This window comes from Babylonia areolata, chromosome 18, assembly GCF_041734735.1.
Source record: "Babylonia areolata isolate BAREFJ2019XMU chromosome 18, ASM4173473v1, whole genome shotgun sequence".
Classification (NCBI taxonomy): Eukaryota; Metazoa; Mollusca; class Gastropoda; order Neogastropoda; family Buccinidae; genus Babylonia; species Babylonia areolata.
Genome location: NC_134893.1, coordinates 12,483,233 through 12,499,538, shown reverse-complemented (window position 1 = coordinate 12,499,538; position 16,306 = coordinate 12,483,233). Strand labels below are relative to the sequence as shown.

The 16,306-nt window shown below is 38.5% G+C and overlaps 1 protein-coding gene across 2 annotated transcripts in view; it reads right to left on the bottom strand.

Annotated features, from left to right (window-relative positions):
- The window catches only part of LOC143292455 (uncharacterized), a 193,297-nt gene that overhangs the window by 17,631 nt on the left and 159,360 nt on the right, over nt 1-16,306 (bottom strand). For both annotated transcript variants that reach the window (XR_013056651.1, XM_076602746.1), the window contains exons 62-68: nt 15,367-15,531; nt 13,709-13,867; nt 10,640-10,801; nt 7,715-7,873; nt 5,519-5,698; nt 3,993-4,151; nt 511-678 (exon numbers count right to left, since the gene is read on the bottom strand). Coding sequence is in view for 1 of the 2 variants with exons in the window: in XM_076602746.1 (XP_076458861.1) it covers nt 511-678; nt 3,993-4,151; nt 5,519-5,698; nt 7,715-7,873; nt 10,640-10,801; nt 13,709-13,867; nt 15,367-15,531 (1,152 nt within the window). In the remaining variant the exon portion in view is untranslated. The remainder of the gene's footprint in view (nt 1-510; nt 679-3,992; nt 4,152-5,518; nt 5,699-7,714; nt 7,874-10,639; nt 10,802-13,708; nt 13,868-15,366; nt 15,532-16,306) is intronic.

The window sequence follows — 16,306 nt, the reverse complement described above, 5'->3', positions numbered from 1 at the left end:
AACATATAAACAAATTTTTGACTGTAGCTTTATGAAGCCTTATGTACACGAAAGTATGTCATCACAAGTGACTGAGAACGTTGATGTTTTTGACTTTTTGCATTCATTATCAGTTGTTTCGCTTGTCAGTTTAACAACTTCCCTTTTACGAAGTCCTTTAAGTAACTTCCTGTAATTGTATTTAGATATTTTTTTCAAATTTCACCCTTATTTCACCCTCATTTGCCCAGTTTCCCCCAACCCTCCATTCATTCACATCTCCCACCCCTTCTAACCGATAATACTCAAATGTATTCATAAATACTTTAACAAAATGTCTTCAATCACCGATATGTGTGACGGGACATGAAACAAAGTTCCTCCTCCTCACTGCAGGTTGTCATAACTATGCATTACTCAAATAAAATTAGTGATCAGCCAAACATAAGGCCAGGCATACCACAAGACACATTCGTTTCATACATTCCTCACATTCACCTTCTCTTGCCCAGATGTATAACAAACACTTACCAGGCCCTGCAGCATCAATGCAGTCATCCGATCCTTCATTCAGGGTGATCTTTCCAGCTGGACACTTGATGCATTGAGTAGTTTCACCAGCCTGACGATAATAGTTACGTGGACATGATTCACAGTCTTTCTTCTCCAAGCTGTACTGACTGCCACCGGAACAAATTTCTGGAAATCCCAGACAACAAATACTGTGACATCTAAACAAATTTTCACAAAACAGCTAAAAAAAACCCTGTCAGAGGACTAATGACACAGCATAACACCGTTCTGTATGCTCCAGTGACGCTGTACACAGAACCCCCCCCCCCCCAAAAAAAAACCACTCCCAGAATATACTGAAAGCATGTCTCCTTGCTTCAGTTCACTTGGAACACATTAAACCCCAACCTTTACTCTGTGGAACAACCAGCATGAGTACACTCTCTTGGCCATCTTTCGCGATATGCTTTTGCAATCATCTTGACATGATTATGTGCATTCACTGGATTTGTTTTGTTTTGTTCAGTAACACAGTCTATCATGATAAAAAACAAAAAACAAAAACAACCTGTAAAGAAGATCCATGTGCTCTATTTTCTCACATTCTATACATGTTGTTTATTCTGGAGAGGTCTAGTTCTTTTAACAAAAAAAACAACAACATTAAACAGATCAGATGCATTCTCCCACTCCAAACATTTTGATTAAGATGTCTGTCACCTCTGTGACTAAAGTCAAGGTGACTCAATCTGTGCACACTAGTAAAGTAACTAACTTTAATATCAGAGACTGTTTAAACGTTTCCTCCCACTATATGTTCAGCATGAATGTTTAATAAACAACAACAACCAAAAGTACAAAAAACAACAACAACAACAACAACAAAAAACCACAAAAAAAACCCCAACAAATTTTTCTTACTTATTCCTGAAACCAACCTTTCACTATTTCATTCAGAAAAGGCTCTGAACAGACATGTTAAAAAAGATTTCTTGAAATGACTACATATTGATAAACATTCCTTCTACTTAACAACGACAACAACAAAAACAAATAGAAGAAAAAAAATCTCTCTCTATATATATTTATGTATATATACAAGCCCAGAAAGCAAAAGGGCCATATTGCAGGCTTATGCCTGTTGCATGTTAAGTTCAATGGTGAGGGCCAAAAAACTGTGAGGCAAGAAAAGCTGTTTAATCAAATAGTATTTTGTTAACATTACAGCTGAGTGGCTAAAGGCTTTCAATCTGAGGATCCGGGGTTGGAATCTCAGTAATGGTGCCTGGTGGGTAAAGGGCGGAGATTCTTCCGATCTCCCAGGTCTGAATCCCCTTTGTGTGTATATGCATGCAGAAGATCAAATACGCACGTTAAAGATCCTGTAATCCATGTCAGCAATTGGTGGGTTAGGTTATGGAAACAACAACACACCAAGTATGCACACCCCTGAAAACGGAGTATGGCTGCCTATATGGTGGGGCAAAAAAAACAACAACGGTCATAGACATAAAATGTTGTAAGTCTGTCTGAGTGTTTGTGTGCATGACTGAAATCTGAATGAATCTTGTTAATGGTGCCTGGTGGGCAAAGGGTGGAGATTTTTTCCAGTCTCCCAGGTCAACTTATGTGCAGACCTGCTAGTGCCTGAACCCCCCTTTGCATGTATACACAAGCAGAGGATCAAATACGCAAACTAAAGATCCTGTGATCCATGTCAGTGTTCGGTGGGTTATGGAAACAAGAACATACCCAGCATGCAGACCCCAAAAACAGACTGTGGCTGCCTATATGGCGGGGTAAAAAACATCATACAAGTAAAAGCCCATTTGTGTATGAGTGAACGTGGGAGTTACATCCCATGGACAAAGAAGAAGAAGAAGAAGAAGTATCCATATCATCATCATCATACACTAACTGATGAAGCTTTTGCACAAAGCATTCTGCAAATAAAATCAAATGGTTTCCTTGACTCCTCTTCTTTTTAATTATAAAATCATTGTAATCTCTTTACCCAAATTAAATCCATATCCTTATTTCCTACCCGAGAAATGTCACTGACCAAGCTGATTTAGGAACTAGCATGTAGTGGCTGGTGTCACCGTGACAATTTCTAATGATATATCTTGTAATTTCTTTGCAATGGGCAATGAATATGGATAAGGTGGGCGTTTTGTCTTTGGTCACACTGCCATTAAAAATAATACTATTGGAAGGAAGTAGGCAATCAAAAACCAAAAGCAAAAAAGTAGCATGCAAACAAATAGGATAACCATCACCAACTACCTCCTGGACCTATGTAATGTATGTAAGGCCTTCACATTAAGTGTAAAGCACAGCAGCTTTCTATACCTTTACTCATTTTTGACTCACTTGTGTAAACAAAGTGAGTCGATGTTTTAACCCGGTGTTCGGTTGTCTGTGTGTGTGTCCGTGTGTCTGTGTTTCTGTGTGTCCGTGGTAAACTTTAACATTGACATTTTCTCTGCAAATACCTTGTCAGCTGACACCAAATTTGGCATAAAAATAGGAAAAATTCAGTTCTTTCCAGTCATCTTGTTTAAAAACAATATTGCACCTCTGGGATGGGCACAAAAAAATAAAAAAAGAAGCCTAATTATATGCAAATTGCATGTACTGTTATATTTATATTTTTGTATTCTCTAAACTTGGCACTTTGACTTCTTATTCTGACACAACAACAAGAGGAGTCATTATTATTATTTTTTGTTCAAACAGGAACTTCTTTTGCTAAGCATGGAATTTTTATTTATTTTGCAAACATTTTGGTGCAGATAGTAAAAACGGGAAATTACTCTGTAATTAATGCTAGGGGACTTAATTTATCACAAGTGAGTCTAGAAGGCCTTGCCTCTGTTGTCTTTTATTCTATTCAATGTTTTGGATAAGTGTGCATCAATACAGGTCTGACAGGGTTGTGCTGCTGGCCATGCATCTGCCTATGGATTGTTTGAAAGCAGTGATGCCTCCTTGAGAAACTGAAACTGGGCCTTCCCTGAGAATGCATTTTCATTGTAATTATAATATGTGGAAATATGTTATTATTTTTTTTTCTTCTATTCTTAAGTAATGTTGGTGTCAACAGAGAAGGTATTTCCAAGAAAACGGTAACGTCAAAGACACACACACACACAGAGACACCCCCCCCTCCCCCCCCCCTCCCCCTTACCCCCAACACACACACACAGACAACCCAGGTTGTCAAACGAGATTCAATTTGTTTATACATTTAAGCCATAAACACTTATCAAAATCAAGCTCAAAGGACAGGAGTGCCATTATGCTGAACAAATGAGTCATTAACAAACACCACAAAATGGTGTCCACAGAACTGGTGGATGATTTCGTATTGGCTGTATACTAATACGTCTTTGCTGTCTACTGGCACTCTAAACATTACACTGGGTGTGATGAGATCTCAAACAGATGGTATGAATACACTACCAGCTGTGGGGGTAAAAACAAACAAACAAACTTACTGACACAAGATGTCTCAAGTATACGACCAGTTAGGAGTGTTGTCAGCGTCTCATTACATTTTCGACAATGGTCTTGACTGCTCTCAGGCTGATAATGTCCCAGGGGGCATTCTTGACAACCAACACCATCTAATCGGAAATGACCTGGACTGCAGTCCACTGAACACAAGAAAAACAATGAAATCATATCAAAGCAAAAGGAAAAGAAAAAATCATAGTAGTAATTATCAAAAGAGATTACAACAAAAGGAAAATATCATAGCAATGATAATCCAACATCAATGTTCTTAAACATAAAAATGACTTCAAGCAAGGAATATGGATAAATCATGAGTGGTACAATTCTGCGTAAAAATCCACTTCCAAATATCAAAATCATTGCATTTAAGTTTATCAATTTTTTTTTTTTTTTTTACTTTTACTCTCATGCACTATGTTAGCCCACAATTTCTTGCAATCCCAAGATTTCTCTCATAAATTCTGAGAGAAATCATGGAGGGTGCCCCCCAATGCTTTCTCGTGAAGTGAGAGGAAGTGTGGAATTGTGGCTGCGTGGTTGTTCCCCTCCCATGTTTTCTCCCAATTGCGAGAAAGTGTTGGGAGTGCCCCCATGCTTTCTCACAATGTGTGATAAAGCATGCAAAATCCGCCTTATTTTTTTCATCAAAAACATTTCCTTTGTAATCAGGGGCGATTTCTTGTCTTTTACCAACACAATCTTAGAGAAAAATTAGAGAGAGAAAAGGAAAAGAGAATGCTGGGGATGTGATAATAACGATCATGATAATGATGGTGACGTTAGTAAAGATGGTGATGGTGATGGCACAATATTGGTTTGAAAAGACATGTGCGCTTGTATGTGTGTAAGTGAGTGAGTGAGTGTGTGTGTGTGTGTGTGTGTGTGTGTGTGTGTGTGTGTGTGTGTGTGTGTGTGTGTGTGTGTTTCCTTTTGTTTGTTTGCTTGGCTGGTTGATTTGTTGTTCTTTCACTTTCACTTTGTTTTTAAAATAATATATTCATGTTCTCAGAGAGGCCAACTCCTGTCAAATATTTGTAGGAACAATCAGGAAATTTGGTAGAAATGTTTCAATTTGGAAGGAATCCTCCCCCCCCCCATCCCCCACCACATGGCTGATAGAAATTGTGAGAAAGTGTGAAGGCAACATGAAATTTGCATGCATGCATGTGTGCGTGTGTGTGTGTGCATGTGTGTGCGTGCATGAATGCCTGTGTTTGTGTGTGCACAGTGCCTGCATGTGTATGTTGTGTGCGTGCCCTTGTGTGTGTGACAAACACAGCAAACAATCCTGAAGTTGGACAAAGTCTTTGCTCATCAGCGACCTATTTGGAATGCACATTTATACGAGTAAAACAGAACACGTATGTGGTGACATAAATACTGGCACTCTGGTATCCTGATTTCATGTAAATTATCCAATTTCTGTTTCAAATGAGACTCGATTAAAATATCAGAAAACAGAAGCATCTAGAATTACTTAAACAGAACAGTGTTTCATCACACTTACCAACATCACACTGGCTTTTATTGGTTGACTTTCTAGAGGAAGTGGTGAATCCCTCAGGGCACACCTGACAGGACGTAAAGGCAACGGTCATGCTGCCATTCTCTGGGTTGTAGGAGCCAAGATCACAGTCAGCACAACTCTTATTGGCTGTAATCAGGTACTGGCCTTCGGTGCAGATAGCTGCACAGTCAGATTCATTTAGAGTCAACAATGCACAACATTTAGTAGGAAAAGAAAAGGAAATAAAAACCCAAACACATATGTAAAAATGGGTAGACATCTTTTCTTTTTAAAGGAAAAATTAAACAACTTGAATATTTTTCTCTATCAATTCATTAATTTAACTACTTACCTTCATTTCATTTTGTTTTCCCTCAAGGCCTGACTAAGCGTGTGTGGCTTTATGCCGCTGGTCGAGCATCTGCTTAGCAGAAGTGGTGTAGCGTACATGGATTTGTCCAAATGTAGTGACGCCTGCTTGAGGAACTTAACTGAACTGAACTTTGTCAGTGTTCTCACACTTTTTGTGACTGGTAATACAAATAATACATTTAGACACACAAACACACGGTTCTGTTTATTAGCTGATAAGTTTATATATGTTTTTATCAAAGTCAGTAAAATTTAAAGTTCACACACAAACGTTAATGGAAAAGGGACATATGGAATTATCTGGAGTTATGGTTTACTGGTAATCCAGTAGACTTGCACCCTGCAACAGGTATGTGTTAAAAGAATTTGTTTTTCTATAATCAATCCAAATTTGGCAGTGTGAACATATTTCCAGACAGCATGAATACATTAAAGTTTACAATGAAAACACACATACGTACACACCATACTAACCAAGCGCGATTCTATTTTACTCAAATATAAGCTTTGCATCTTATTGGCTATGTGTACTGTGTGTCTGAAAACTAAATTCTGACTGCCACTTGGTGCCACCTCTCATAACAAACTCAATGTCTGACAACACTGATCACAATAATTGCATACATTCACTCCGGATAGCAACAATTGCTTCAGTCTTACCACTATTCATCACTGTTTGTGATGACCATTCTGCTGGATTGACACTGAACTGCATGTGAGGACAAATTCAATGTGAACATGACTGCAAGTTGGGGGTAGATTTATGGTGCAAAAACAGAGAAATCAGAAGATTAAACTAAACACCTGCAATAAAATTGGAAATCTTTTTGACCATGCAAAGCAAGATGGTGGTCAGGACTGAAGGCAGAGCTAGCAGACTGGATTCTGCTTTAACAAGTTAATGGGGTTGATAACAGTGCAAATTCGACTGAAGGCTTCAGAATGGCAGAAACTGTACCAGCTGATGAAACATCTGATATAAGAGCAGAACAGAGAAACAGATCCAAGTTAAGAAGTAGCTGAAAACAACTTGGATTCCAAACCAGTTTCTGAAGAGGACATCACCATTCAGAAAACAATAACCAGGGTCAACAGAGCCGTTTTGCACCAGTCAATAAGGAGTACTTTTCTTTTCTGGGATTTTCAACAGATGTGGTTGCTTATTGGATGTGTGCACCTTATTCAGGTTCAAAATAACTTTTAAAATTTGATCTCTGATCTCTACAACTTTTGAGCTTGCAGCTCACAGAGCGAAAGAACTCTTCCTTAGAGGAACTGGCAGCTGCACCATTTTAAAATTTCCACTGGCTGTGACAGGCAGTGAATGTTGACACCTCCCCTTACAAAAGGGCTTTAAATCAACATAAATTGAGAAAAAAAGTTAAAGGAAAAGGAAGATGTGTATAAAAATATAAATTATATTTCCTATTTCTGACATCTATCCCCACACAGACTGAAAAATGGTCAGGCAGGGGAGCAAAATAAGAACAAGTGCACAATTATCATACAACAAACGATTTCAGAATGTAAATGAAATATACAGTTAGAGTTGATATGATCATATTAGTTATCACCTTGTGTTACGTATTTCAATTTGCAAGTTAATGTGAAAGCACAAATCTGTCCAGTAACCAATGTGATTAATGGAGAAACTCTGTAAAAATATGTAAAGTTTTTGCCTTGCTCATCTAAACAACTGCACTGAACATTACACAAAAAGATCCCAGCTAGAAAGAGATCCTCAAACAAGGAAACATCAAATGGTCCAAAAGCATGTTAAAGGAACAAAACATAATTTTGACCTCTGAGACAAAAATAACTTACGCATGCAGTCCTCTTGTGAATCTGACCCAGTCTGTATAGTCATTTCACCGTGTGGACACTCCTCGCAGGATGTAGAACCAGATACAGTTTGGTACTGTCCTTGAGGACATGGATCACATGTTGTTCTTGATGTGCTGTATTGACCCACACCACACAGGACTGAAACAAAGGAAATCACACGTGAATTTTGGTTTCTTCAAAGTAATCTCAATTTGTGCAGAATCATCAAGTTTCAAGTTTCAAGTTTTAATTATCCTTTCACTCCTATTGGAGTATGGAGGATTACTGCAAAATACTCTTTTCGTGCCCATAACCAACATTTCCAAATACACAACAATGTCACATAAAAGTTGAGAAAACACAAATGTCTTTTAACTCCAAAAGTATAACTAGGCAACATTTGCAAATCTAATCATCTTACTTACAGCTAAAATGACTTTTTTGCCTCCTTTAAGCATATTACAAAAATTAAAAACCGATTTTGGAGACAAATATACATACTATACATACATACATACTATACATCCAGTGAGCTGACATTGTACAATAACTGACAGACACAATACAGGCACCGTTTTAGAAATGGGGTTCCATAACATAAAGACAAATGAAGAAATAGGATCCGCTCCACTGGAACAATTCATACAACAGAGTGATTAAGAAAGAAATTAGATGAAAAGAAGAAATATGTAGAGGAATAAACCAAAAGCTTATTCAGTCTGGACCTGATGATGACATCACAACAAAAGATCTGAATGAAGCAGTAGAAAAATGTAAGAAAGATACTGCTCCTGGTCCAGAAAAAGTTTGCTCCTCTGTTATCAAGGAGCCATTGGAAGAAGAATGAAGCAAATTAGTCAAATTATTACCAATGCACTTAACTATGACACAACAATGATCAAAGTTATGGAACCAGTAGAACACCAACTATCAAAGGACTCATCCTTGAAGAAAAGATAGTGGAAATTCTTTTTAGTCCATTGGCAACCACAGTCCCAACATGCCTTGGAACAAGACAAGGAGACAGTGTGAGTGATGTCGCTCTAACATCTTCACAATTCAGTGCAGGAATGAGTGCAGTGACGCCTCCAAGTAATTTTCAGTCTTCAGAGGGCATCAAACAAGCCCAGTTTGAAACCTTATAATCCATTTCAGTATGAAAACAAAGAGGCAAAACATCATTGAAAATTTTAAAAGTAGAAGAAATTTAGAATGAAATTGAATGGGAAGCAAACTATTCAGCCCCCATGGTAGAATGCTGACACAGAGAGAGCCTGGATAGAAAGGTATACTGCTGTAAAACATTAGCAAAAAGAATGAACAAAGCCTCCAAACAAAGAAATTGAAACAAAAATGAAGGAAAAAGCAAAGCAGTTTGAAGTCATGGCACAAGAAGCAAAAGATAATAGGTGGAATCTGTTTTGCGAGGCACTTCGCTATGACACAACACTGACAGAGTTTTGCTCTTCTGTCACTGCATGGAAGATTTTAGATGCTGAATGAACCATGTTAATGACAAAGAAATAGGATCCGCTGTGCTGGAACAAATCATACAAAAAATGATTAAAAGAAAAAAAAAAACACAAAAAAAACAAGTGAAAAACTTAGGTGAAAAGAACAAATATGTGGAGGAATAAACCAAAGGTTTATTCAGACTGGACCAACCTCCAACTGACAATGGAAGTTGAAGTTGTGACACATGCTGTCAAGCGGCTGTCATCTATATGTGCTCCTGGAAATCAACATGTCATGATTCTGACTGACTCTATAAACCTCTACAAAAATTGGAAGTGAAATGGCGAGCCCTGAGAGGCTTCAGGCAAAGCATGACTTTCAGATGCTAAAGCTTACATGGATGTACTGCTCTGGACATGCAGGTGTTAAGGGAAATGAGTGAGCCGACAGACTTGCTAGAAGAAAAACCACTACCATCAGTTGACATCTACGAAAACCTGAAATCCTAAGAACAGTAAAAGAGCACTTCAAAAACCAAGTACAAAGTGTTGATCACCTCACAGAAAGAATGACAGAGAGAGAGGGGAGTGGTATTAAGTCAGACGTGAAAGGTAGAGCATGATCTTTGCCAATCAAACGAATACTCGTGTAATTCCCAAACCAACAACTTGCAGATTTCTTTTAAATGGAACAGGATCTCTCTAGGTCTTTCCAAATATGCCTGCTCATGGTATCAGAGATCTTTTTCCACCCTTCTGTGGCAGTGGCAGTATATGTGTGTGTGTGTGTGCATACGTATATGTCATGAGAGCTCAGTGTGTGTGTGTGTGTGTGTGTGTGTGTGTGATGTGTGAATGTGCATTTGAATGCTTGGGTCGGTGAGTGTACGTGTCATGGTGCGCATGGTATGGGTTCACTGGGCATGGCCCGTTTCCTTTCATGTTTTTATTTCAATTTGTTGCCATCTACTTATGTTTCCCTGCACTATATTTTAATGTATATATCTTTTATCATTATAATCATGATCATTATTATTAATCTATTTATTCATCATTTAAACTATGAAAAAAAAATCATTCATCTTTTTCAGGCCTGTTTAGTGCACTGGGTTATGTGAAGGTCAGACATCTGGACCTTTTTCCCAGCAGATGTGGTGTAGCATATATGGATCTGTCCACACACTCTGACATACTCCTTGAAACTGCAGCTATCAGCAACACTTGACACACAGAAAAAGATGAACAACCAAGGAGATAATGGAGCACTTTGCTTTTGTGAAGATCACTGCCTGGTGTTAATTTGATCAAAACGGATGAGTGGCTTCATTTCTTTTGTGTGTGTGTGTGTATGATTTGCAGCAGATTTCTAAAGCAAAAGTAGTGGTGATATAGAAAAGGCTCAGATATGTTTTTATTTAAGTATCACAGAGAGTGAACTGAAATTAACTGCACATCAGAAAAGAAAACTTACTGTAACAGTCAGTTTCCTTTGCAGATCCCTCATGTGCAGTGGTGTAGTTCTGATCACAACTGTTACATGACGTTTTCCCACTTTCCTCCTGGTACTGCCCCTTTGTGCAGTTCTGGCATGTGTTTGTTGCGTCGTTACGAATCTGGCCAGCAGGACAAACAACTGCAACATAATTGAGCCTCCGATCAATACACCAGAAAGCACTGTCAATATAAACAGCGGTTCTGTCTCTGGATAAAATGATTCAGCACCAAATGATTTCATAATGTCAACGGACTTTGAAATTCAGTGGTTCTGTCTCTGCAAAAAATGATTCAGCACCAAATGATTTCATAATGTCAATGGCCTTTGAAATTCAGTGGTTCTGTCTCTGCAAAAATGATTCAGCACCAAATGATTTTATAATGTCAACAGCCTTTGAAATTCAGCTGGAACACTACATTTTTATCAAAAACTGATTTGTCAATTACATGTGATGTAAGACAAAATTAAGGAAATATATAAAAGCAGAAATAAACCACAAGATGCAAACAGAATTTTCGATTGTATGCATTCAATAATAGCAATGATAATGAATCACTTCTATAGTGTACTTTTCCAGAGAAGTGTAGATCTCTGCACAATTCAAGGAAAAGTTAAAATAACACTGATTGATGATGGCAGTTTCTTTGCATACAAAGATCAATAGGAACATGTTCGTCAAGAGTGGGATGATTTCTGATAACTGTAGAGACCAATCCTTGATCTGCAAGCTATTTATATGAATAGACTGAGTCTGCAGGAAGCTGCAAGTGTATATACATGTATTAAAGAAACAAGGTTATAACTTGAAAAAACAACTTAAAATCTTAAAAATCATCTCCCAACCATTCAGACCCAGCCTCTCCCCCTCACCTCTCATGCCCATTCTCTCGAACTGCTCATCACACACACTCATACTGACATAAACTTAGACAACAGCACTAGTAAGTTATGGCAGATATTTTTTGAAGAATTGAGTTTTCAGATTTACTGTGAAGCTGGAAAGATTGGCTGTTTGTCTGAGAGCAATGGGCAGAGAGTTCCAAGGTACTGGACCAAAGACAAAGAATGACCTCTTTCCACAGCAATTCAGGTATCAGGGAATAGTTTGAAATAGTTTGTTGGAAGGAGTCTAGAGATCTTAATGTTTTGTTAGGCAAGTATGGGTTGAGAAGTTCAGAGAGATATGAGAGTGGCAACTTTGTATTCAATTCTGGCTTGAACAGGTTGCCAGTGAAGCATCTGCTGGAGAGCTGGGGCACTCTCGCTCCTTGAATTTTTGAGGATGAGTCGAGTTGCACATCTTTCTATTTTTCAGTAAGAAGCGAATTTTACTGATCTTTTGAAGCTGAAAGTTAAGAACTTTACACAGATGATTCACATAAGACTCCATCATGAGAGATGAATCTAGGCAAAAGCCAACATTGTGGAATGAACTAGAAGAAGGAAGTTTGAAGTCAGAACATGTGTTGTACTTTGTATCTCCTAACATTTGCTCTCTGGTCCTGGTCACAGTGACTGAAGCTGGCACTTTAACTTTATGCTTCAGCTTGTCTTCAGATCATATGCATGGGGCTCCACAATCCTGTTCGTCCTGATAGTGCTTTCCATACAAGACTTTCATGGGCATTTGGATAAACAGATGATGGCCTTTATGCCCATAAACTCAACACTTCTCATGACCTCGCTGTTGGAGACAGCTTCTTTCATGGGCAGCAACTTCCACGTTCATTCTTAACTACACCAGTGGGTTTTTATACGTATGACTGTTTTTACCCCACCATGTAGGCAGCCATACTCTGCGTTTGGGGGTGTGCATGCTGGATATGTTCATGTTTCCACAACCCACTGATTGCTGACAAGGATTATAGTGTCTTTAACCTGTGTATTTGATCTTCTGCTTGTGTGTACACATGAAAGGGGTTCAGGCACAAGCAGGTCTGCACATATGTTGACCTGGGAGATCAGAAAAATCTCCACCTTTTACTCACCAGGCACTGTTACCAAGATTTGTTGAACCTAGAACCCTCAGACTGAAAGTCCAATGCTTTAACTCTCTCCATACGAACGACGTTAACAGCATTTCACCCCAAATGCCACCATCAAAATATTGCAAGCAGAAGGCTCTTATACTGAAGAGGTGAATGTTGACAAAGAATACCACAATTCTGACGACGGAAGCTAAAGGTTGGGTCATTCAGACACCCACTGGACATCCGAGGGGTCTGTGTAGAGGAGAAGAGAGGACTGGCCGTACTGAGTGAGTTAACCACTTGGCTATTGTGCCTGTCCTTGGAGACATGAACCGGCCACTGTGTGGCAGCCAAAATTAAAGAATAATGAGACCAGGAGAGCAAAGGGTTAACAAAACAGTAAAGAGTGGTAACTCTTTCCATGGGCAAGGGACACAATTTCAAGTCAATGCTGCTTACACTACCAATTCAGCCATGTCAAAAGAAGAAAAATCGTTCAAGATGACTTCATGAGTGTAACATATGAGGGCATGACATGATTATTTAAGTTTTGTCTGCTAAAGAACTTAGCTGCATTTTACCATTTTCATTTACTGCTTTAAAAAAAAACAAACTGCAATGTTACAAACAACTATACATGTGCCTGGTGATGGGCAAATGGCTGCAGACTACATAACTATCCACAGTTCATGATGAATAGAAGTCAGAAATTGTGATATGTAAACTGTATTGTCCAGTTTTGTTTAACTTTATTGCAGAATCTGAGGAGGCTAGTAATGCGATGGACTAGTTATGTAGAGGTAAAAAAATCAGCACAAAAAAGTATTTGTTATGATAGGTTGGATACTGATTAACAACCATTAACAGAAAAAAAAGTAGAATTCTGTGTGCATTTTCTTCTTTTATTGTGTGTGTGTGTGTGTGTGTGTGTGTGTGTGTGTGTGTGTGTGCATATTGCATGGCTTTTGTGTGTTGTGTATACACATGCTTGTGTGTGTGTATGTGTGTGTGTGTGTGTGTGTGTGTGTGTGTGTGTGTGTGTGTTCACAGTAAAAGAGCAAAAAATACCACTGACTCTTGCAATCCTCAGGACTATCAGATTTGACGCCAGTAGTGGTATATCCATCATCACACTTCTTGCAGCTGGACTGCCCCTCTTCATTTTGGAAAGAGCCAATGGCACAATCCTCACACTGGTTTGAATCATTCCTGAACTGTCCAAGGGGACACGCCACTGCAACAAACCAAAGCAACCGTCTGAAATATGGATATATATCATTACACTTGTGGTACAACAAAGCTGCAGCATTATCAGGTTCACAATGTGAATGTAAACAGTGGAAGATTCCAACAAGCAATGTTGAACTAAATAGCAAAAGCCATGACAATGAACAGTAATTCAATTTGGGTCATTTGCACAACAAGTTGCCTACCTGGGCGAAGCCAACTGACAGCTGCCACTGGGTGCTCATCATTCATTTCCTGTCTCATTCAATCAGCTTTCAGGCACACACACGTACACACTCAGACAGACATGTAACATTTTACTAGTATGACTATTTTGCTTATTTACCCTGCCATGTAGGCAGCCATACTCTGTTTTCAGGGGTGTGCATGCTGGGTATGTTCTTGTTTCCATAATCCACTGAAAACTTTGGATTACAGGATTTTTAACGTGCATATTTGATCTTCTGCGTGCAAAGACACACGAAGGGGGTTCAGGCACTAGCAGGTCTGTGCATATGTTGACCTGGGAGATCAGAAAAATCTCCACCTTTTAACCACCAGGCACCGTCACTGAGATTTGAACCCAGGACCCTCAGATTGAAAGTCCAATGCTTTAACCACTTGGCTATTGTGCCGATCAAATAATTATTATCATTCATACAGTGCTGAATCTTGTGCATAGATAAACCCAAGCCCTTTCACACTGGCTTATTGGATGTTTTCTTCTCATTTGAATGCTCAGTTTTTCCCCAAAACATATTGCTGCATTCTTTTTGGCATACATTTTTCTGTTGTCTTGTATAAATATACTGAAATGAATAAAAAAATCACACATTCAAAGTCCCTTCACATCAGTAATTCACACGCATGCATACATCTGACTCAGAGGGATGACAGACTTAACTCATGAATACATGTAAATAAACAGCTAGAAAAACCGTAGACAGGAAAGAAGGGAGGCAGGGGGGAAGCAATTCTGGAAAGAGGTTTTACAGCCAGACTTTAAAGAGCTGAGTGCAGGGCTTTGATGAAGTGAAAGAGGGAGCTTGTTTCAAGTGCAAGGTCCAGAGACAGAGATAGAAGCGGCTGCAGACTGTGGACTATTCAAATCTGGGAATATGGAAACAGAGTGGATCTGAAGTTGACTGTAGACAGCAAAACTGGGTAAGGGTGGGGGCACACACAATGAGCTGCAAGAATCAAAAATGTATTTTCTCAACTTTCTACTTTCTCTGTTTGACTGCATGAAAATGTGTCCCATTCCCTTGATTCCTGATCACCTATTTGAACATTCAATTCTTTTTGAAACTGTATTAACATGACATGCTTAGCAATACTTCAGAAGAGTTTGATGAAAAAAAACACAACCCAAAACAGGGTCATTTACAAAGCTGGTCGCGCCAGCCCCAGGATATCTAAACAGAAATAGATGTACTGTGTCTAAACAATGGTCCATGCAAAGCCTGCTGTGAATATCTAAAATCAAATTGAAGGTTTTTGACTTACCAAGAGAGCAGGCATTCTCAGCTGTGCTTGCCAAGCCCTCTGTTGTTAAACCAGTCTCACAGGCTGTGCAGTTATCGTTGCCTGTAGTGTTCTTGTACTGCCCCAACGGACATGGCAAGCAGGGAAGTTCACCGTCCAGAGAGTAGTAGCCCATGACACAATGCGCTGTCACAAAAATCCCACCAAACTTATAGCATTTGTAAAAAAAAAAAAAGTTATTAAAAAAAAAAAAATTCTATGATAAAAATGAACATGTCAAAAGGAATAATTCTATGAACAATGTGTCATCTCTATGTCTTTCCTGAAAAAGTCTGAATCTGAAGGCAATGGCTCCATTCAGTACAACACAGACCTATTTGGAATGCAGATGTTATAAGCAGCACAACTAATGTGCACACTTTCAGACATTTGTACATCTTGTGTTAATTATATTTGTGTTCTTACCTGTTCAAGGAATAAATCTGGATCTTGCACTTTTACATGTTTCTGTGCCACCATACTGTTAGTAATCACAAGTGATTTGTCAATAACAATTTACAACAGTATTCACATCAAATGATTTCAGTACAACATGCTAATAACAGATTTCATAAACTAATAAATCAATATCTATTTCTATTTTCAAACTTCTGTACAATGTATTTATTACAAATTTCTGTAATTTTCCAATATATTTCCCAAATCCGCATATGATGTACATTACATTTGGAACACCTAATTCACATGAAGGAAATAAATCTGTAATGTATTAAAAGAGTGATCACAACAAAGATGTACAGATCGCTGCTTATTTCCCATTCTTGGTTTCTTTGAGCTTAATGTCCAGAATACAAACACCTAAATAAAAAAACATTTTAAAAAAATCAACATCTATGTAAAACATGGTTACCAGTCCCTTTTAATTAAGTATGATGTTCGGGAGCACCTGTGCACAAATACT